Source organism: Schistocerca nitens, chromosome 3 (assembly GCF_023898315.1).
Source record: "Schistocerca nitens isolate TAMUIC-IGC-003100 chromosome 3, iqSchNite1.1, whole genome shotgun sequence".
Classification (NCBI taxonomy): Eukaryota; Metazoa; Arthropoda; class Insecta; order Orthoptera; family Acrididae; genus Schistocerca; species Schistocerca nitens.
The window spans coordinates 633,264,080-633,287,364 of NC_064616.1; the positions used below are offsets into that span (position 1 = coordinate 633,264,080).

At 41.0% G+C, this 23,285-nt stretch overlaps 1 protein-coding gene across 1 annotated transcript in view; it reads right to left on the bottom strand.

Moving 5' to 3' along the window:
• LOC126248580 (neogenin) overlaps positions 1–23,285 on the bottom strand; it is a 250,431-nt gene that overhangs the window by 212,477 nt on the left and 14,669 nt on the right. Inside the window, exon 2 of the mRNA XM_049949687.1 lies at positions 4,047–4,209. Within this exon, the coding sequence (XP_049805644.1) occupies positions 4,047–4,209 (163 nt within the window). The remainder of the gene's footprint in view (positions 1–4,046; positions 4,210–23,285) is intronic.

Genomic DNA, 23,285 nt, shown 5'->3' on the forward strand with positions numbered 1-23,285 from the left:
GGGGGGGGGGCGAAGATGGGGGGTGGGGAAGGATGCGGAAAGGGAAGGTATGCAGCCCGGAAAGGAAGGAAGGGCACATTAGCTCGGGGTCCCGTGCTCGCTACGCATGTATCCACAAAAGAGTTGTGGATCCCCTGGGGGGTATCACAGGATCTGTAGACCACGTCCGACCAGCAGAGAGAAAGATAATTATGCTATTGGTTGTTGGTCACTCAACTGGTCACATCATTTTCCTTATGCTGCAACAGTAAACAGTTTCATCAGGTGGAACTGTAATAATGGGGGGAAATGTGACCAACTTTCTTTTCACCTTGCTCTTGTACGGAAGTTTTGGGAGAAATGTAAAGAGAAGGGGAAGGCAAGCATTCATCACAAAAAAGAAACCAAGAGTTTGTGGAGTTTTCCATTTCATATCAAGTCAAGGGAAATAAAATAAGATTATAGCACCAAATAAAATATAAAAGTTTAGACACAAATATGAACAAAAGGTACAAATAGAAATTCTCTACACACACTGGTCATAAGGCAAAATTACTGAACAAATTTACATGTGTTTATTAATACATATGTGCACACCTCTCTATATTTCTAATAGACAATATAAAAAAAGACAATAAATACCTTTGCTGAGTTATCTATTGCAAACAGGAATAAAATTACATTAAACCAATAAAACACAATGCAGACAATGAAGAACTGAAATGATCAATTGATATCTTGTGCATTAGGTAGCAAACAGTTGATACATTCAATGCTAGATCACAGCACCACACAGATGTGGGACTCTCATATTCCTGCGAGCTCTGGGAAATAAATTTTTAGGTGGGACACATATGTCCTGCTGGTCATGAAAGGTTTACGACAAGCTTCTTTTCTCTTATGGAGCATAATAATTGTTCTATCCCTGATCTGTTTGTATGTCCAATGTATGTTTGTGACAGATCCTCACTTGCGCTTGCATAATCAATACATATTATAAAAGTGTATGCCTGTTTGTATGTTGCACATCTGTTCCTAAACCACTAGTTCCATTTCAGCCAAACTTGGTACACATATCACTGATTGGAAAGAAGTACTGTAGGAGTTGAGCCAGATCGCTGGTCGATCATCGGCGATCGGTTTGTTATTTTTGGCACGTCCCTGGGAATGAGCATCTTTGCGTTTTTGGCTGGGGCACGTGGGACGGCGAGAGGCAGTCGGTTTGGAGCGGCCGGTGAGACTGGTGGAGTTAAGTCTCGGGCATTAGCACATGTGTGATGTCTGTTACGCTGGGGCTGTTACCTAATCGTGAAACTCCTGAGGCGGTTACTGGTTGCCTGGAAGGCATTTCATATAAACTGTGCCAAGTCTCGCAGTGAGAGGGGAGTCCGGAGTCGGTGTTGGCTGAGATGTTTGTACAAATTGAGGAGCCTGTGTGAGAAGCATGGCGTGGGCCTGTTGGTTGCTTCGTCCTTCTGGCAGCCACCGCAAGCGGATGTTCGGCCGGAATGTCTACAGCTTGTGGTGAGCATAGTGTGAACAAGTTCTCGTAGGATGTGCTCCCAGCCTAACTCTTAGCCTGTGTTACTTGTGAGTGCCGACCCCTTGTCTGTTACTGCTTCTGGGTATCCTGTAGGATTTCACAGCAAAACTGTATTTTTGTGGCATTCTGTTTTTCTGGCTCAGCCTCCGCCTAGAAGGGAAAGATTTGTGCCTCAACTGAAAAGGGGGGGGGGGGGGGAGGGGGGGATTTGATTGGACATCTTTTGCAATTCCTTAATGCTGTGATTTAAACATATATATAAAAAACTGTTCTTTCAGAATAAGCGCCTGTTTCTTTGAGACACTGCAGTTGAAACAGGACCACTCCGTAATGTTAATGAGTATTTGTTATTCGTCAAATGAAGTGTATTTAATGTCTTGCAGTTTTCTGGGGCATGCAGCTGTGTTATTGAACTCATTTTGAAGTGTTCTGTCAGGTGAATGACTAATCCCCACTTCAGTGTATTCTTTTGAGTAGTATTGTAAGGTTTTTTGGATATTTGTCAGTGGGGTATATTGATTCAATTTTGTTTTTCTCTTTCTTTTGAATTACGGAGAATTGCTTAGTTTATCTGGTTATTGGCTTAACTTGCACTTCACGCACTAAATCAGCTGATATTGAAATTGTATTTTTAATTCCTGTTTAATGTCAGACAGATTCAAATGTAACTTCATTTATGTTATTTGAAATAAATGTGTTAGATTGACCTTAATGAATTATGTGCAATCAAAGTAAGGGACCCAGTCCTTCATTAGCGCTTAACAGTGGCGTGTGGTTCGTGTTGTGACCCTCGTGCTCGGACCAGGAGTGAGAACCACTTACCTCATTGGGATAGGCGGCAGGGGAGGGGGGGAGGGGGGGCATAGAGCATGATGCACAAATAGCCAGACTATATTCATCCAGTATTTAAGAAAGAGAGCACTTAGTGACTTGCAACACACATTACACGTAACTTCAAACCTTTACGACTTACTACATTTTGGCTGTTCATGCAATAAAACTGTAGCATCAGGCATGACCTTTTAATTTCTTACTTCTTTACTAATGGCTCTATTCACAACACATGCCGGCCGCGGTGGCCGAGCGGTTCTATACACTTCAGTCCGGAACCACACGACTGCTACGGTCGCAGGTTCGAATCCTGCCTCGGGCATGGATGTGTGTGCTGTCCTTAGGTTAGTTAGGTTTAAGTAGTTCTAAGTTCTAGGGGACTGATGACCTCAGATGTTAAGTCCCATAGTGCTCAGAGCCATTTGAACCATTTTGAACCACAACACATTTTGCAGACAGTAGTCACATATACAACTGAATATACCTACAAAAATACACTGTACAACACAAGTTCAGAAGATATGATGCCATAAATAATGAGCTGTGTGAAAACTAAATTACAGGGCAAAATACACTAGAGATACAAGTTAAATATATGTACAAATGTGTATGAAATATGTTAAAAATGTCATGTGCATATGTGTGCAAAGCCACAGGTAAAAAGCACCTCCTAAGCCCCTGGACTGATTTGAACTGAACTTGGTATAAATGTTACTTACTCTCTGGGAAAAATTACTGTGGCAAGTTAAGAACCAGAAACCTCCTATCGGGTTGGGTTTATTTATAACAGAGATCGAGAGAGAGAGAGAGAGAGAGAGAGAGAGAGAGAGAGAAGGAGGGAGAGGGAGGGGGAGGGAGGGAGGGAGGGAGGGAGGGAGGGAGGGAGAGGGGGGGGGGAGAATGGACTAATAGAACTGGAATAAATACACATTCATGCAACACTGGGTACTCAGCTAATCTCAAATAGATTTATGCTTTCTTACTTTGGTGAGCAGTTGTAACATTGCAAGTTGGGATGATGCTCCATAAGACGAGACAACATATCACATCATGTGCGTTTTCTCATGTAACTATAGATTCAGGATGGCTGTTTTGCCATTGTAGTGTTTATTGTATGTGAAATGAAGGAGAAGAAACAATTACTACTTGATGAAAGCATACTATGAATGCTGAAAACGTGTTGTCCCCATCTCAAGGAGGAAAAAGTTGAAAACTGGACATGGCACAGAATAGCAACATTTGTATGGTCACACTTCCACCTACTAGAAATGGTGTTCATTGCAAATACAGGTGAGAGACAAATTTAGTGCATCAAATTTGTGATGAAATATCAGTTCCAGATAAGCTAGATAGAATTACAATTTAACAGTAATAGTGATATGTTGTGCATACAGGACTTTTTGAGAGAGAATTAATAGAAGAAACAGTACATCCATACAAAGCATGTCTCAGCACTGCCAGTTAGTTGGAGAAAAATGAGCTAGGGCACACCATGCTGGACTAAGATAAGCAGCAAACTGTCATCACTGTAAAGCAGTCTCTGTCTATTTTGATACAGAAGACATCACACACTAGCCCTGCTTCACACACACCAAAACCAATCTAACTACATATTTTCTCACTGCACTAAGAGTAAAATGAAGACTTAACTGCTTTGTAAAAGAAGAAAAAAACATAAAAATTAAAAATTTACCTGTGTGTGTCTCCAATAAATGTCAAAGGCTGGTCACCGTTTGCTCTCCACTTGATTTCTGGCACCGCAGTCACATCTGAACTCTCAGCAGCACAATCAAGAATAGCTGTACCGTTCAAAACGACAACTGTGTCCTTTGGCTCTATTGTTAAATGAAGATCCGCTGCAAAAAAGAAAAACAATCTGGACACATTTTCATGTTCATGCACACTTTATTTCCTGCAGTTCCTTTATTAAAGAACCCAAATCAGGCAAGTTTATTGCTCTCACTACTCATATCTAATACTAGATTGTCTTATTAAACTGCTTAATATTTTACCAATCAAGGTTTTAACTTATCAGTTACTTCTTGGTTCTGAACTTTCTCTCCCTCAAATCACAGTAATATAGTTCATTTCTGTGCATGACGATAGCGCCAAGACATAAGCTCACTGTTGTTCCAGTGAATGAAGGAAAAGACATCATATTACTCTAACAGTGTATGTTTTGTCTTATGAGTCTGCAAAACTATAGTATCAGCAGCACTGAATTTTTAAATCTCACCTATGATAACAATGGTGCTATATATACATATTTTAAATGCCTACACTGACGAGACAAAACAATATGACCAATGTTCATTGCACGATCGAATGCCCATTGGCAGTTCGCATGCTACTCTTGTGGGTATATATGAAGTGTGGTTGAAGGAAGGTGAAATCTCAAGTAGACGACATGGTTCTGCTTGCCCTATGCCCCTCCCCTTGTAAAACAGTATAGGCAAGTGCCCAAAAATGGTGAAATAGTGAAGTTTCACTATAAACACAAAAGTCAGTTATATATATTCTGACACAAGTGCCAGAACAGCCAGAAAAAGTGTTTACATTTGTTACAAGATGGCACTTGGGTCTAACACCAACACTGATGTCTAAATTGTGGTGTCACCGCCAGACACCACACTTGCTAGGTGGTAGCCTTTAAATCGGCCGCGGTCCATTAGTATACGTCGGACCCGCGTGTCGCCACTGTCAGTGATTGCAGACCGAGCGCCACCACACTGCAGGTCTAGAGAGACTTCCTAGCACTCGCCCCAGTTGTACAGCCGACGTTCATAGCAGTGGTTCACTGACAAATTACTCTCTCATTTGCCGAGACGATAGTTAGCATAGCCTTCAGCTACGTCATTTGCTACGACCTAGCAAGGCGCCGTATTCAATTGATATTTATTATGTGAAGCATGTATCATCAAGAGCGATGTACACCAATTATGGATTAAAGTTAAGTATTCCAAGATCTTCGTACTTTATTTGCAATTCTCAAGACATTGTCCTGTTCCAGACCTCACGCTAGTCTGCGTGAGATTAAACGCGTGTATTTCGGCCTCCTCTAGCAACACGGTGTTGGCTCTTCTGCTAACACAGCATAAATAATGATTCATGTACCAACACTCTGTTCTCTATTAGTGTCTTGGAGCCAAGCTGTATGAATTACTGACAACTGAAGCAGCTCTGTGGTTTGTTCTCAACAATAGCACATTGCTGAAGTAATTACTGCAGAGACATAATACACAATATAGCAAAATGGAAGGGAAAACTGCATGAAAATGGAATAAGACAGGTGAAGGCAGTGCTCAAAGTGAAAGGAAGAAATTACACATCGAAGGAAAGGAATATACTCGAAAAGGCAATATTGTGATTCCAGCCAAAGAGGCCCCCAAGCACTAGGTAGGCCTTCACTGTAATTTTAACATTTATTATAAGGTGTGGAATGAACATAAGTAATGTTCAAGAATTTCAATGCATTTAATTTATAATTGAAATGAACTTATTATTGACAAAAATTACGATTCTTATTATGAGGTTACAGTTAACTGCTTGCATGGAATCATTTACTTACTTGCAAATAACTAGATATCCTGATTTTAAAATGTTATACTTAAGTGAAGACCTAACTGTTTTCAGTTTATTCAAGGAATTTCTAAAACAACATGTAGACACCAAAATCACATACCACTTCTATGCTGAAGTCTTTGAAGACAAATTCCCCACACTAAAATTTCAGCATTTGTCAAGCAACCCATGTTCTACATGCCATGATCTTGTAGACGAATTGAGGTGTGGCACCAATAATAAAGACAATAAACTGAAGTTAGAACTCCATTACTGATAATCAAAGAAAGCTATGGATTCCATGAAAGCTGACACAACCAAGAGCCGAGGGCCTAACTCTGAAGCATGTACAGCTGCAATGGATTTACAAGAAGTCATTCATTAAGGCACAGTGAAATGTACTATTTACGGCCACTATCAAATTACAACTTTTGATTTCACATTGTGGTAATCAAACCAGTCACATGTTTCTCTGACACGAGGCATATGTGGCAGGTGTGGGAATGAAATTGTTTCCTGTGTGTGCAAATCCTTTACATTGAAACTTACTTGTAAAAAACTGATAATATGGAGTGACAACTGCTGTGCGCAGAACAAAATAAAATGTTTCTTTGGGTTTACCTAACAGTAAAGAGTTACTTAAAGGAAATAGAACACAAGTTTCTGTGAAAGGACATCCTTTTACTTCTTGTGATTGTGACTTTGTTCACACTGAGAAAAGAAAGAGGCTAACTGCATGCGAAGTTCCAAAAGGTTTAGTTCACCTCATCACTGAAGCTAAGCATACAACACCATTCACAGTGCAGATTTTTACAACTTTAAGTCAGCTGCTGAAAAATATATGAATTTCACCACTGTGCCACATTTCAAAAGGACAGTGGATCAGACTGACTGTTGAAGGCTAGGACTACTGCAAGTTTGGTCGAATTTCAAAGCAAGTGAAAAGCTCAAGGAATATTGCATCTTGATGAGCAATGTGCAGCCTTCTTATTTTCAACAGGTGCAGCTTGGAACACTACTCAGTGAACCTTGGTTGTCTGAAGAAAAGAGAAGTGATTTAGCTAAAGTGATCCCATTTGTAAAAGAAGAGAATAAGTGGTTTTTTTGAGAACCTTGTGAAATGAGTGAAAAATGAGGATGATGAATTTTGCATCATTATGTTAAAGCCACTGCACAGAGAACATTTCATTTTCTTCAAATTTTGTATCTTTTGTCTTAAACCTACTAACATAGAATAAAAACACATATATGACAAGAAACTTATCTAGTTTTCGTGTTTGTGTGGAGAACCCCAAATTTTATACTGCTATTGTATAAGTGCTATACACATTTTATTGATTATCTCTAAATCAGATTTTTTGTGCTTTACTCATTATTTCCTTACAAGGCACATTTGACAATACAGTCCCAGAAAGGTGGTTACAGGAGAGAGGATCTTCACATAATCACATATTCTACACAAGTGTTGTAATGAAAACACCAACCAAATGATCTATGTGACAAGCACAGTTAATATGAAAAAAAAACCCTTTACAACAATTACAGCTGAATAGCATTACACTTGGGCAAAATCTCCATTTGATGAACTCCCATGCTCTAAGTTTAGCTCAGTTCACATTTTTGCATGTTCCGTGGATCATATTCACAATAACTTGATTCGATGTGGAATGGTCAGTAAGTTTATACATAAAATAAATTTTCTAGGCAAGTGGTCAAATATCTTTATGGCTGTGTAGATTCACTCCGTTTGGGGACTGGGTTTTGTGTAGTCCTTACATTTGTATCGTCATTACTGAGAAGAAAATTGTCTCAAACACACTGTCACATCGTCTTCCCACTGCTGAGATGGCTGCATGGGCATGAACTGAAAGCCAATAAATTTAAGTATAATATCTACTTTGCTCCTTTCTGTGCAAGAGAAAGGTTAAATTGTGGATCATGGAGGCTATTTTTGTTCATAGTGATATATTTATGAATGCTACAATTATTTTGAAAACTGTTCTTGAGTCTTCATCAGCCGTATTGTGAGGCTGCTGTTAGTACACCAAATTTTTTGAACAGTTGACTTCATGAAATTCTGGGATGGACACCGGGTATTATTCTTATAGCATGTTTTTATGCAACAAATACTGTGTGTCCAGGTGTGGATATGCACCAATTTTTTCATATGAAATCAAAGAATAGAAGTGCACAAAGTAAGCTAATATTCTAATGCTTTCACCATCAAAATCACCTACAGATGGAGCAAATATAATGGAATCTACTAATGTTTGAGGAGATCTGTACATGAGATTCTAATTCAAGGTCTGGTCGATAAGCACACACACAAATTTGGAAAAATCACCACAAATTTGGAAAAATCAGTTTCACACATATCTGCTCCCTCATGCTGTATTGTTTTTGGCAACTACCATCATCAATCTTGTCTTTTGCAGAACTGAGTAATTTGTGTTTTTTTTGTAAGTTACAGTCATTTACTGCTGCTTCAGGTGTTGCGGCACTGTTGGGCTTGATTACAATGATTCCATCATCTACTTTACTAATGAAGACAGTCATTTATACAGGGTATCTGACTATTCAGTCAGGTAGGCCAGATAGGAAATGTGGCCCTATCAACTGATCACCTACAGGATCTGCCCAAACATTACGGAAAATCTCCACTGATGTGGCTTCTCAGTGGTAGTGTGTGGGCTCTCTTAAGCCTAAACGTGTATGTAGTAGATTTTCATAATACTGCCTCAGGTAAAGCACGAGTTGTCTGCAAATAACAAAGGCATGAGGAAATGTGGATCATTCCCACATTGTGTAAGGATCCACTGGCAGATGATAACATGAGGTGGAAAGTCAGTTGAAGCCAAGGATGATACATTTCGCATATGATATGGGTACAACTGTCCCTCATGTAATATCTGCCATATGGTGGGGGGTGAAATACATATTGCTGCAGCAGTCCTTCTGGTACTTGTGCCCAGGATATCCATTTGCAATTTTCATTCCTCCATTCATAGCCCACCTGCGTTTTGGGTTTATTTATAAACAAGTCTCTCATAGGAACTGATGGGCACTAACACATACTCTGCTGCTTGGCCGTCATCTCTGTTGACACACTTCATGATACAACTGTGCTGTCTCCCACACACACACATTAAAATGACCATGTATGACATGGATGTCAGCCATTTGTTCATTTGAAAATGTGTGTGGAGCCATGGCAACCACTTCAAATGGTGCATGTGCGCAATGTATTTGCTGTTCACAGTAGAAAATTGTACACGGAACACAAGGCCATGTTTATGCTGCAGCCTTGCTGCTCATGTATTGCCAGCACAGCCCAAAGCTTCAGCTGTGATTAGTCACTTCAACTTTCCTCTTCACTTCACATCAATGAAAGTAATGTACTCAACTAACTGAGAGTGATGAGTCAGCAGTGAAGCTGCAGCATAAACAGACCCTTCGACTTTAGCAGTGTTGTAACAAGACTGCACTTGTGCATATGTTGTAGTGGGAAAACCATTGGTTTTCGGACCTATGTTTATTGGGTTATTTGCTTGTTTCGTTGTCCTCTGCTTGTTACTTTTGTCTGTAACTATAACAGTCAAACACTCTGCATATAGCAAGAATAGCAGCAGTCCCAGAGTTGAACTACAGGGTACACCAGTAGTAGTTTGTCTCCACTCATCAAGAGGGCTACATGAGCTAATTAACTAGCATGACACTTTACTTCCTATCAGTTAATAGAAATTGAATCACTTATTTACCATACCTCAGAAGATATAAACTTTAAGTTTCTTTGAAAGAATGTTGTGATTTGCACAGTCCAATGTCTATGATAGACCAAAAACCTTACAGCAGATGAAATCTTGTTATTCAAATACTGGGTGTACATAAAGTTCAGGAACACTTACAATTATTTATTGCACAGAAACCAAACATTCTACAGATATCATGCATACATCATTTTGAAGAGAAACCCTGAAAGTTATTTTTCCATGTATAGTGCCATAGCGTAGTTTGGTAATTTGCTGACAGTCAGCACAAGTAGCAAACATGGCGAGTTCAAGTGCAGAACGAGCTTTCTGTGTGTTAGAGTTCAACAAAAATAAGTGTGCTACAGCTGTTCAATGGGTGTTTAGAACCAAGTACGGTAAGAAGCCATCAACGAGGAAGGCCATTTACCACTGTCACAAAAAATTCATTATGATGGGTTGCTTGTGCCCAGCAAAGACAAGCGCGCATCCCAGTGTGAGTGACGTGAATGTGGAGCGCATACGAGAGACATTCATAAGGAGCTCAAAGAAATTGTTGCGTCGTGCATCCCATGAACCCAAAATGGCTCCAATGACAGTGTGGAAAGTCCTGCGACAGAAGCTGTCTATGAAACCATTCAAATTGGAGCTAGTACAGAAGCTCAATGACGACGACAAAGACAAGCGTTTTGAGGTTTTTATTTATTTATTTATTTTTTTTGCAGTTGCAACAACTGATGAGGATGGGGATGGCATTGTTGATTGATCAATTTTTAGCGACGAAGCCACTTTTCACACTAATGGGAAAGTGAATAGGCATTATTGTCGAATCTGGAGTACAAAGCATCCACATGAATGCATTGAATTTAAGCGTGACTCCCCAAAGGTAAATGTTTTTTGTGCCTTGTCACATTGAAAACTGTGCGGGCCATTCTTCTTTGCCGAGAGCACTGACACTGGATATTCCTACTTGCACATGTTGCAGCATTGTCTGATGCCTCAAATGCAATCAGACTCTCCATTCATCTTTCAGCAGGATGGGGCTCCACCCCATTTTCATCGTAAAGTTCGTGGGTACCTGAACACGGAGCTGCTGCATCAATGGATTGGCTGTGCTACAGAAGGGGACAGCTGTTTCATGAAATGGCCTCCCCGATCACCATATCTCACTCCGTGTCACTTTTTTCTGTGGGGTAGCTCTGGTATATGTACCGCCTCTACCACATGATGTAGCAGAGCTCCGGGAAAGAATACAGGAAGCGACAGCACAGTCGACGGTGCCATGCTGCGATGGGTATGGCAAGAATTCGATTTCCATATTGATGTCTGCCGGGTCACTTGTGGTTCATATATCGAATGTTTGTAAAGGAAAACATTCCGAGTTTCTCTTCAAAATGCAATGCATATGACACCTGTACAATGTTTAGTTCTTGTGCAATAAATAATTGAATGTGTTCCTGGACTTTATGTACACCCCTTATTTTACTACACAGCCTGTGAAATGGTAGATAGCATATTCAGCAAAGACCCTTTGGGTAGCCAACTTGTCACTGACGTAGAATATTATATTTATCAAATGTGCTCAATCATTCTCAAATATATTATCTTTCCGGAAGCTTTCTGAGACAGAAGTTATGAAACAGGTCAAGAGTTATTAATATCTGTCGTAACATCTTTATCAAACAGGGTCTAACAGTGGCATACATTAGCAAATCTGGAAAGGTATCTAAATGCATTAAATATATGGCTCAGTACAGTAGACAGAACAGAAAAAACATGCTTTTAATGTTTTACTTCAAATATTACCAAATGGTTAAGAATTTTTGCTTTTAAGAGGATTATTTATTTTGCTGATTCCAATGGAAGAAGTTGAATCTATAGGATTAATAAACATGAAAGATAACGGGCAACAGTAGTGCGAACAACACAGATATCACAGCTACGGCACTGTGTCGTCTGCTGAACGTGTGTAGTGTGGGGAATTTTGCCAAGAACTTTCCAACAAGAGGAGGAGAAACTGATTTGGAAATATAATAAGTGCCAACACAATATGTTGCCAATGCTCTTAAAATCAAAACTGTCAATGCATAAGACTCAGAAACTAAGTATATCAATAACAGAATAAAATAAGTTAGTTTGTTACGAGGGCAGTTCAATAAGTAATGCAACACATTTTTTTTCTCGGCCAATTTTGGTTGAAAAAACCGGAAATTTCTTGTGGAATATTTTCAAACATTTCCGCTTCGTCTCGTATAGTTTCATTGACTTCCGACAGGTGGCAGCGCTGTACGGAGCTGTTAAAATGGCGTCTGTAACGGATGTGCGTTGCAAACAACGGGCAGTGATCGAGTTTCTTTTGGCGGAAAACCAGGGCATCTCAGATATTCATAGGGGCTTGCAGAATGTCTACGGTGATCTGGCAGTGGACAAAAGCACGGTGAGTCGTTGGGCAAAGCGTGTGTCATCATCGCCGCAAGGTCAAGCAAGACTGTCTGATCTCCCGCGTGCGGGCCGGCCGTGCACAGCTGTGACTCCTGCAATGGCGGAGCGTGCGAACACACTCGTTCGAGATGATCGACGGATCACCATCAAACAACTCAGTGCTCAACTTGACATCTCTGTTGGTAGTCCTGTCACAATTGTTCACCGGATGGGATATTCAAAGGTTTGTTCCCGCTGGGTCCCTCGTTGTCTAACCGAACACCATAAAGAGCAAAGGAGAACCATCTGTGCGGAATTGCTTGCTCGTCATGTGGCTGAGGGTGACAATTTCTTGTCAAAGATTGTTACAGGCGATGAAACATGGGTTCATCACTTCGAACCTGAAACAAAACGGCAATCAATGGAGTGGCGCCACACCCACTCCCCTACCAAGAAAAAGTTTAAAGCCATACCCTCAGCCGGTAAAGTCATGGTTACAGTCTTCTGGGACGCTGAAGGGGTTATTCTGTTCGATGTCCTTACCCATGGTCAAATGATCAACTCTGAAGTGTATTGTGCTACTCTTCAGAAATTGAAGAAACGACTTCAGCGTGTTCGTAGGCACAAAAATCTGAACGAACTTCTCCTTCTTCATGACAACGCAATACCTGACACAAGTCTTCGCACCCGAGAGGAGCTCACAAAACTTCAGTGGACTGTTCTTCCTCATGCACCCTACAGCCCCGATCTCGCACCGTCGGATTTCCATATGTTTGGCCCAATGAAGGACGCAATCCGTGGGAGGCACTACGCGGATGATGAAGAAGTTATTGATGCAGTACGACGTTGGCTCCGACATCGACCAGTGGAATGGTACCGTGCAGGCATACAGGCCCTCATTTCAAGGTGGCGTAAGGCCGTAGCATTGAATGGAGATTACGTTGAAAAATAGTGTTGTGTAGCTAAAAGATAGGGGAATAACCTGGTGTATTTCAATGCTGAATAAAACAACCCCTGTTTCAGAAAAAAAATGTGTTGCATTGCTTATTGAACTGCCCTCGTATAAACAAAAAACATAAATACAAATCTTGTGTGGCAAGGCAAATCATCCACAAAGAAACAGTTAAGGTTCTGCAATTATCGGTACAAGAATAACATTTGAGTGTATGTTTATTGTATGAAAAGTTGGAAATTACTGTTATAAAATATGACACTTGAATAATGCAGTGTGGAAATTGTAGCAGTAAATAAAGTAAGTGTCTTAACTAGTGTGCATCGATTCCAGTGACATGATAATCTAATAAATAGTAAGAAAGTGAATTTTATAAAAATTATGAATGAAATGAAAGAACATTTAAATATTTGTGCTAATTGATTTTCAACAGATATATTTCAAATGTTAAGAATAAATGAGTGTGATAAAATGTGGTTGACTGCAGATGTACTTTTGACTAGAGTAGTTGGTCACCAAGGTGAGAGCATGGAGGGGTTTTCAGGGTCTTTGTCAGTGGATGCCTATCTGGAAAGATCATTTAGGTGGCAAAGTGCTGGGTAAGGTATTTTCGGGAGTTAATGTTTTAACATTTAAACTGAGAGTTAGAGATTTGTTTCTTTTTTGTGCACAACATAATATTTTTATATTAGTGTACATAATTTGCCTGCAAACTGCTCTACATGCACTGCTAGACATATGACCAACTTAATTTGTTCATGGTAAGATAATGTGGACCCGATTCCAGTAGTTTTTTGATATCATCAGATCTCACCTATTTCATTTTTCATGTTGGAAACTGAAGGTTGGAATATCAATAACATTAGCAAAGGGATAGATTGCTACTCACCACAGGGATGGCCCATCATCTTTACAGTGAGTAGCAGTCTATTCTTTTCCTGATATTATTCATTTTATACCTTCGTATCAATGTATCCTGTGCTGAGCCAGTGCTCAAAGCAATCTGATCTGGTGTGAATAAATCAAGTGTATTTCAAAAGTGTGATTTCACATTTGTCAGAATCAGGCAAGATAGTGATTTGTTTGAAAGTGTATGCCACTCGCCTGGTGTGTTGCAACTACTGCCATTTACTCCACAGCTGGGTGACTACTTAGAAATAATGGGTGACCATGTCACTCTATGATACATTAAAATCTCACACCCAATATTTTGGGAAGAATTCTGGACATCACAAAGAATGTTTAAATACAAACCACACTCGCCTCATATTAGTTAAGATAGAAAGCAGCACGTCCTGTGGCAGACTCAAATCAGGTCTCCCTGCCCTCTCAATTTATTTCATTAAAACACAGAAGGAAGACCTTCCTTTGACCGCAGGTCCAACTGTTTCAGCATACAATGATGTGACAAAAGTCATAAGACACCTCGTGATATCTTGTTGGACCTCCTCTTTCCTGGTGTAGTGCAGCAACAAATTGTTGGGAGGCCCTGCAAAAATAATGAGCCATTCTGGCTCTATAGCCATCCATAAATGCAAAAGTGATGCTCATGCAGGATTTTGCACACAAACTCACCTCTCGATTATGTCCCATAAATGTTCGATGGGATTCACATCGGGCGATCTGGGTGGCCAAATCATTCACTCAAACTATCAAGAATGTTCTTCAAACCAATCAAAACTTTTGTGGCCTGGTGACGTGGTGCGCTGTTATCCACAAAAAATCCATCGTCGCTTGGGAACATGAAGTCCATGAATGGTTGCCAATGGTCTCCAAGTAACCCAACGTAATATTTCCAGTCTATGATCAGTTGAGTTGGATCAGAGGACCCAGTCCATTCCATGTAAACACAGCCTACACCATTGCAGAGCCACCACTTCCTTGTACAGTGCCTTGTTGACAACTTGGGTCCACGGCTTAGTCGAGTCTGGGCCACAAATGAAATCAGGACTCATCTGATCACGCCACAGTTTTCCAGGCATCTAAGGTCCAACAGATATGGGCACAAGCCCAGGAGACATGCTCCAGGTGGTGATGTGCTGTTATCAAAGGCATTCGTGTCAGTCATCTGCTATCATAGCCCATTAATGCCCAATTTCACTGCACTGTCTTAATGGATACATTCATTGTATGTCCCACACTGATTTATACAATTATTTCACACAATGTTGCTTGTCTGTTAGTACTGACAACTATGCAAACACCACTGCTCTCGGCCGCATTGTCCGTGGTGAGAGGTAATGCTTGAAATTTGGTATTCTCAGCACACTCTTGACACTGTGGATTTCAGAATATTGAATTCCCTAAAGATTTCTGAAATGGAATGTCCCATGCGTCTAGCTCCAACTACCATTCCGCATTCAAAGTTTGTTAATCCCCACTGTGTGGTCATAATCACATCAAAAACCTTGTCATGTGAATCACCTGAGTATAAATGACAGCTCTGCCAATGCACTGCCCTTTTATATCTTGTGTAGATGATACTATCACCATCCATGTATGTACATATTACTGTCCCATGACTTTTGTCACCTCAGCACAGTATCACAAGCTTCTGACAATGCAGAATCCAACTCCCACAGAGAGGAAGGCTGGTTGTATTCCTCAATGTTGGTGGAATGGAAATCAAAACCAACCCTCTCCTGTGACTTCAGATATTGATGGAAAGCTGGATCCTGGCTAGAATGGGCCATAACAGTCCTATATGATTGAGTCATTGTCTAAACAATGTCTCTTGGTGATGTTAAGAGACACTCTTGCCCCCATAAAGCTGCAATTGACAGTTGTGAAATCCGCCTTGAGATCCTCCAGATGACTTTCCATAGTTTACTTGTGTATGTAGACCTATTCTATTGATGGAGTTCAGAAACTCTTGCCAAGTCCTATGCTTATTCTCCTCACTTTTGCCCGCACCATTTGAAAGGTTGCAAGATTTGCATCTACAGGTCACCAATTGATTCTTCCCAAAGCAGACCTCCTGTCCCTCACTGCAGAATGACATACATCATTCTACCAAGGGATAGGCTGCCTCCTATGTGCTCCTGCTGACCTCAGGATGGATGCACCAGTGCTATGGTGGATCATGGCTCTAATGTAATCCATCCAGTCCTGGACGTCGTCACACTGCTTGAAAACAACTAACCGCCTGTAAAGCATCCAGTTAGCCTTTCTGAACAACCATTTCGCCCGCTTCCTTTCAGGATCTGCTCCATCGGACAGATGGATTCAAATATGGTAGTGGTCACTACTACGATGGTCGTGTTTGCAAGGGTAGGGAAAGGGGGAGAGGGCAGAAAGAGTCCTCTATGGCCATAGACAAGCCAGTAGCGGTATTAAAATTCGTAGCTTGAGCCATGTTCATTAACAAGATGTCTATAATTCATGTCAGATCCTCAAGTATCCAACCCCTCCAGTTAAGTGGTGTTAGAATGCCATAGTGCACTATGTGCATTTTGAAGTCTCCAAAGCAGAAAGTGACAGGGTAGTTCATCAAGAAGTTGTGTGAGGACCTCACGGTCAACAGGCTCCTGGGGTAGTAGGTAAGCAGGGCACACCATGACAGCAATATGGTCCACCATTCATATAGCGACCACTTGTAGTGCTGTGGTTATGGGCACAGGTGAGGAGTGGAATGTGTCCTTGGATAACACTGCTACCCCACTTTTCTCCCTGTCACAAGTAAAGGTCATCTTTTCTGTAGAGGTGATAACCTCCAAGTAAAGGTAAGTAAGTGTGTTTAAAATGAGTCTCCGAGATTGAGGTAAAAAGGTCTGTCCTGCACACAAAGTCTCAATTCCTCCAGAAGAGTCATGTACCAATTAATATTCCATTGGAGCATGGGAGCCATTTCAGTGGAGTGGTTTTGATTTACTCCCATATGTGCACTGTGATTTTGAGGTATTTGTAGAACAAGAGGGAGTGGAGGGGCTGCCTTGGTCCAGTGATATGGCATCAAAATCCATTATGTTCTCCTCATCAGTCAGCTGTGCCAGAATGACGTCTGATGGCACCCAGCACAGCTTTTGATCTGAATGCCATGACCCTTTCCTGCTCCCTTTCTGAGGACGATAAGGAACTGAGACACTGACTGGCACTCTGCTTTTGGAGTGCCTTCTCAATGTTCACTACAAAATGTTCATGGTCTCTTCTGTCATAGCTGCCTGGATTGCTGCACCTTTATTCTCTTTGTTTTGGTCTGTACAGGTACAAGTACAGGCACTGGTGGTGGTGGTGGTGGTGGTGGTGGTGGTGGTGGTGTTGTGCTGTACGTCATCTGGGTCGAAGTGTCCACCTTGGGAACAGGTTTCTGCACCATGGAAGCATACGAAGTGGCAAACACAGGGTTTATTTTTGTCTTATATTCTTTTCTGGCTTCTGGGTAGGGGATCTGCTAGGTCACCTTTATTTGCTGAATTTTGCGTTACTCAGCAAAAACAGGGCAGTCTTGGCTCCAGACTGGGTGGCTCCCAGAGCAGTTAATGCATATTGCTGGAGATGGGCAGTCAGTCCCAGATTCATGGGCTGCCTCTTCACACTTCCCACAGGTCACTTCACCTCCACAACATGGAATGCCAAATCAGTGGCATTTGTAGCACCACTTAGGGTTAGGTAAATAAGGCCTGAGTCAAAGTCAGAGGAACACTGTCATAATAGGTTCAGGCAGCATTGGAGAACTGAAGGTCACAATGAAGGTGACACTCTTCACAATTTCTCTGTTATACCTTTGTGTCCTTTGTTCCACATCCACTATACCCTGTGATGCCTGTTCTTTTTTAAGTTCTGAGAAGTCAATGTCCACAATATCACAGCATGTAACCACATGTTGCTTGATTTGGGTGAGTTATACAACTCAACAATTATGTCATAGTCATCCAGTTTTTTTACTTCCTAATAACTCCCACGTGCTTTGCCCTGTTGACCCCACCCAATATGGAACCACATCATAGCCACTTAATAGACTCCTTAAGGTACCAGCAAACCCTTCTAAGCCTTTATGTATAAAGAAGAGGGGACACTTTTTTCAATCACTACAAAGACATTCTGATTTATGATTCCTTGAGCCCCATTACTAAATACAATTTGATTATCAGGACTAGCTTCCGCATTTGTTTAGATGAGTGGGCAGGAGTACTCCCAAACGGTACACCTATCATGCTGGAAGTTGATAAGTTAAAGTTCGAGGGTTCCATCTCGGTCCCACAAACAGGTAGGTAAGTAGGGTCCACTCACACAAGGGCCTGCGTCAGCCTTACACAACTGAGGTGCAGCAAGTCCCTAGAGGTCGAGCGCTAATGACTGTACCATCTAAATAGCCATGCTTCTCATTGACGTGCAGCATACCTTAAGATTGAGGGTTTGTTTTAGAGAGGTTTTTGCTGTCATCAGAACCCTGATGGTTCAGCTGAGATCTCCAGATCCCTTTGACATACAGTATTCAACCACCACACCACGTGGTGGTCACTGGAGCATGCCCAGAGGTTACGGTGACAAAGAGGGTTGGTGGCACTCACCAGTCCACATCTCAGGAACCCTGGGGTCATCAAGCCTGTACCCAGAAAATGAATGCTGAGCCCCGGAAGGCTTTACAGAAACAGCTTAATACCTAGTCTGATAAGACTTGCTCCACATACCCTAGCTACAGACTAAAGCAGTAAACTAGAATCTCAGAGTTCTGTAAGATGTTTCGGTGACTTATGCCTAATAACCTTGAAAGATTTTCCCATGGATTCCCAGAGTAGTTATCTGTGTACAGGAGTGAATTAACTTTTTTTGAATTAATTTTTACCAAAAGAATCAGACAACCTAAAACTCTCAGCTAAATAAGCTGTCCAGCGAAGTTCTATATTGCGCAGTGCAGTTAACATTGCTACAACCGTGACGTCATGGACGACTTTTTATGATCATTCAAAATCAAAGCTGCTGTCACGAAACAGTCTCATTTAATATGGGATACTCTTGCTTTATTCTTCTCTCTCTTTGTCAACAATTCACACACACACACACACAGTCACTTAAGTAATTTATTCCATTTGCAGAACTCTTACTTTCCTTCACTGAACAACAAAATCAGTAAGAGTTTATATAGCAATTATAATACTGAACATCAGTTTTTGAAATGACTAAAATTAAATGCTTAAATACACTAACTAACAGATCCTCCAGCAGTAATTCAAGGATGTATCAGGTTATATGTAAAAATGACAGCTTTGGTTTACAAGAGAGGAGGAACTTTAACTAAGGCCCATTCCCTTGCTGTCATCGTTCTCAAAAATAATAGAATCAATTATGAATCACATATTAATGAATTGCTTGAATAAATACAACCTTCTAAGTGACTATGCTTGGGTTCTGAAGTAGCAGAAGTACAGAATCAGCCCCAACAGAATTCACGAAAGTGGTACCTGATGCTCTTGACAAGGATGAGTGTGTCACTGGCATATTCTTAGACTTTTCAATGGCTTTTGACACTGCTAGCCATAAGATTCTCTTAAATATGATAAAATCATTAGGAACAGGAGGTGTAACTGATGACTGGTTCTGATCATGTGTAGCACATTGGGTAAAAACATTATGTAAAGCTACACTTTTAGTGAAAAATCAGAACAAAAATACAGGGACTTATCTCTGGCACACTTCCCGTGAGACCCACATTTCCAACTTATTGTCCACACACTATATTTGTAGTGACCCTGCTCACTACCCTCTGTGTCCTCGATGGCTCAGTCGAATAGAGCATCTGCCATGTAAGCAAGAGATCCTGAGTTCGAGTCCTGGTCGAGGCACACATTTTCAACTATCACTGTTGATATTTATCAACATCTGTAAGCAACCACAAAGGTCTGGATTTCACTATAATTTCATTCTTTGAGAGCTGCAAGATCACTAATAGTGTCTGTTCTTTCGGACACCACATTCATATAGATGGGGCTTACCGGTCAATGATCATCTGTAGTGCTGTGATTCTTGAGTTTCTCCCGGCGTATTTGATAATCAAAATATCCACGGGTGTACTGCCGGTCTACAGTGTCCAACGGGCACAATATTTCAGTGAACATACATGTCGCCATCATCAGGTGAACTGACGGACTGAGCTCCTGTGAACGTGCCGGCACGGATCTCCGTGCCGGCACGTTCACAGGAGCTCAGTCTGTCAGTTCACTTGATGATGGCGACATGTATGTTCGCCGAAATATTGTGCCCGTTGGACACTGTAGACCGGCAGTACACCCGTGGATATTTTGATTATCTGTAGTGCTGATGCACTCACATTGCTCAAACTTTTATGGGATTTGGTAGATTGACTGCCGTGAGTAATGAGTACAGTGAACAGGGGCACTACAAATGTAGTGTGTTGACAATAAGTTGGGAATGTTGGTCTAATAAGAAATGTGCCAGAGATAAGTCCCTGCAGTCACACTATCCCCTGTGTCCTTGATGGCTCAGTCGGATAGTGTCTGCCATGTAAGCAGGAGACCCCGGGTTCGGGTCCCGGTCAGGGCACACATTTTCAACTGTCCCCGTTGATATTTATCAATGACTGTAAGCAGCTACAAAGGTCTGGATTTCACTCTCTGAGAAAAGTTGCATGGAAACAAGAGACTTTGAGGTCCCCCATATAAAAAATTGATGAATATCTCCTGCACAAAGGAATCCACCATGTTCAAGTCCACAGAGGGCAAACATCAACCCAGACCACTATTTAACAAGAACTGAAGTGATGTTTACCCCGTAGAAACTACATCAGAAAAAAGAATACCTACAAGAATTCAACACACGCAAAATCAGAGATCTCAACCTCAAAGAAGAATGGGAAAAAATTCATACAAAACGCCAAACATTTACTGTCACTGAAAAAGAACTCCATACATCCCTTGTGGGATTCCAAATGTGAAAAACTGCTGGAAGAATTCAAAGAAGCTTTTCTTAAGTGTAACAGTAAAAAATAATCAACACTTCTATGAAAGCAGGTACAAACGACAAAACTAATCAGACAAACCAAGAGGAAATACATGACGGAACAACTGGACTTCACTAAACAAAATTCTTCAATTGCAACATGTGATATTTCTACAGGACTTCTGCAGGAATAATCCAAGGATACACCCCTCAAAATTTATGGTTCAGAAAAGCAGACAGAAGGATTCCCTTGACCAATCGATAAAACTGTCAAGAACTGGCACAATACTTTCCTGAACTCAACTGATCCAAAGCCCCCCCCCCCTCCCCTCCTTTACAAGACTCCACAGGGAAAGCTATACTTAAACATACACTGAACCCCACCACCCTCACAAGAAGAATGTCACAAGATATCCTCAAACTCAAAAATAACAGAGCTCAGAGAGATGATGATACCACTGCAGAACTACTTAAAAATCTTGAACTAAATTTCCTCAGAGAACTCTCACAAATCATGACAAATATTTGGCAGACAGAAAAACTCCCAAAAGACTGGAAATGTACACCCCCCCCCCCCCCCCCCCAATTCAGCAACTGCACAAAAATGGTGCCAAAATAAGTTAAATACAAAATTCTGTCAGCCTGCCTGCTCCAGCAAGTTCAGCAGCAACTTGATCACAAAATTGGTGAATACCAAGCTGGTTTTGGCACTGGTTGAAATTGTATAGAATAAATATTCCATGTAAAAGTGACAGTAAAACACAAAGCACTCAGGAACAACCCAATCATATGCTCCTTTCTGTACTTCAAGAAGGCACATGATTCAATCGCTCATCAACCCCTCTTTATCATTCCCAAAGAACAAGGACTTGATCTGAAAACCCTAATTCTCATGAAACACTCACCAAACAAAACTTCCAAAGTGAAATCTCTGGTGAGGTATCAGGATCGTTTTTGATACTGGTGTTCAGTGGAAAGACAGTCTGACTCTTGTCATCTTTAATCTGGTTTTGGACAAAGTCATCTGAGAGTGGGAAAAATAACTTAAAAATCAAAACTGTCGGTAAACCATACTACTTGGAAGACCTAAAACTAACATCCAACTTTCTTGCCAAGATTTCACAGACAGCGAGACAACAGCTATCAAACAGACAGAAACTTTCCCGGAACGCAATGAGAGAGTTGGACTCCAAATATCCTTCCAAAAAACAAAATACATTTACTCAAAACATCCTACTCAAAAACTAATTTCAAAATATCGACAAATCAAGTGTATTTCAGCAAAATTCTTGAACCTACAGGGAGAGAAAATGGCACAAAAATTTGCATGCAAGAACTTAGGGGAGCTTATGGTAAAACCTACATCTTCTGCAACAAAAACTGTGTGCCCATTCACAAGAACATCAAATTGTAAAACACAGTCAAGCTTTTACAGTAGTGAAACGGTTATACTCCAGAGAAAAGATGATATGGAAGATTTCCTCAAAGAAGAAAGCAAAATTCTGAGAAAGATCTTGGCCCCAAACAAAATATACACACCCCCCCCCCCCCAATTCAGCAACTGCACAAAGGATGGTGCCAAAATAAGTTACATACAAAATTCTGTCAGCCTGCCTGCTCCAGCAACACACGCAAGTGTATACCCGTCCTTTTTTCCCCCCTACGGTAAGTCTTTCCGCTCCCGGGATTGGAATGACTCCTTACCCTCTCCCTTAAAACCCACATCCTTTCGTCTTTCCCTCTCCTTCCCTCTTCCTTGACGAACCAACCGTTGGTTGCGAAAGCTAGAATTTTGTGTGTATGTTTGTGTGTCTATCGACCTGCCAGCGCTTTCGTTTGGTAAGTCACATCATCTTTGTTTTTAGATATATTTTTCCCACGTGGAATGATATATATATATATATATCAACATCTCAAAAATAACAGAGCTCAGAGAGATGATGATACCACTGCAGAACTACTTAAAAATCTTGAACTAGGACTTGATCTGAAAACCCTAATTCTCATGAAACACTCACCAAACAAAACTTCCAAAGTGAAATCTCTGGGTGAGGTATGAGGATCGTTTTTGATACTGGTGTTCAGTGGAAAGCAGACAGAAGGATTCCCTTGACCAATCGATAAAACTGTCGAGAACTGGCACAATACTTTCCTGAACTCAACTGATCCAAAGCCCCCCCCCCTCCCCTCCTTTACAAGACTCCACAGGGAAAGCTATACTTAAACATACACTGAACCCCACCACCCTCACAAAAAGAATGTCACAAGATATCCCCAAACTCAAAAATAACAGAGCTCAGAGAGATGTTACATACAAAATTCTGTCAGCCTGCCTGCTGACCTAAAAATACAAAAA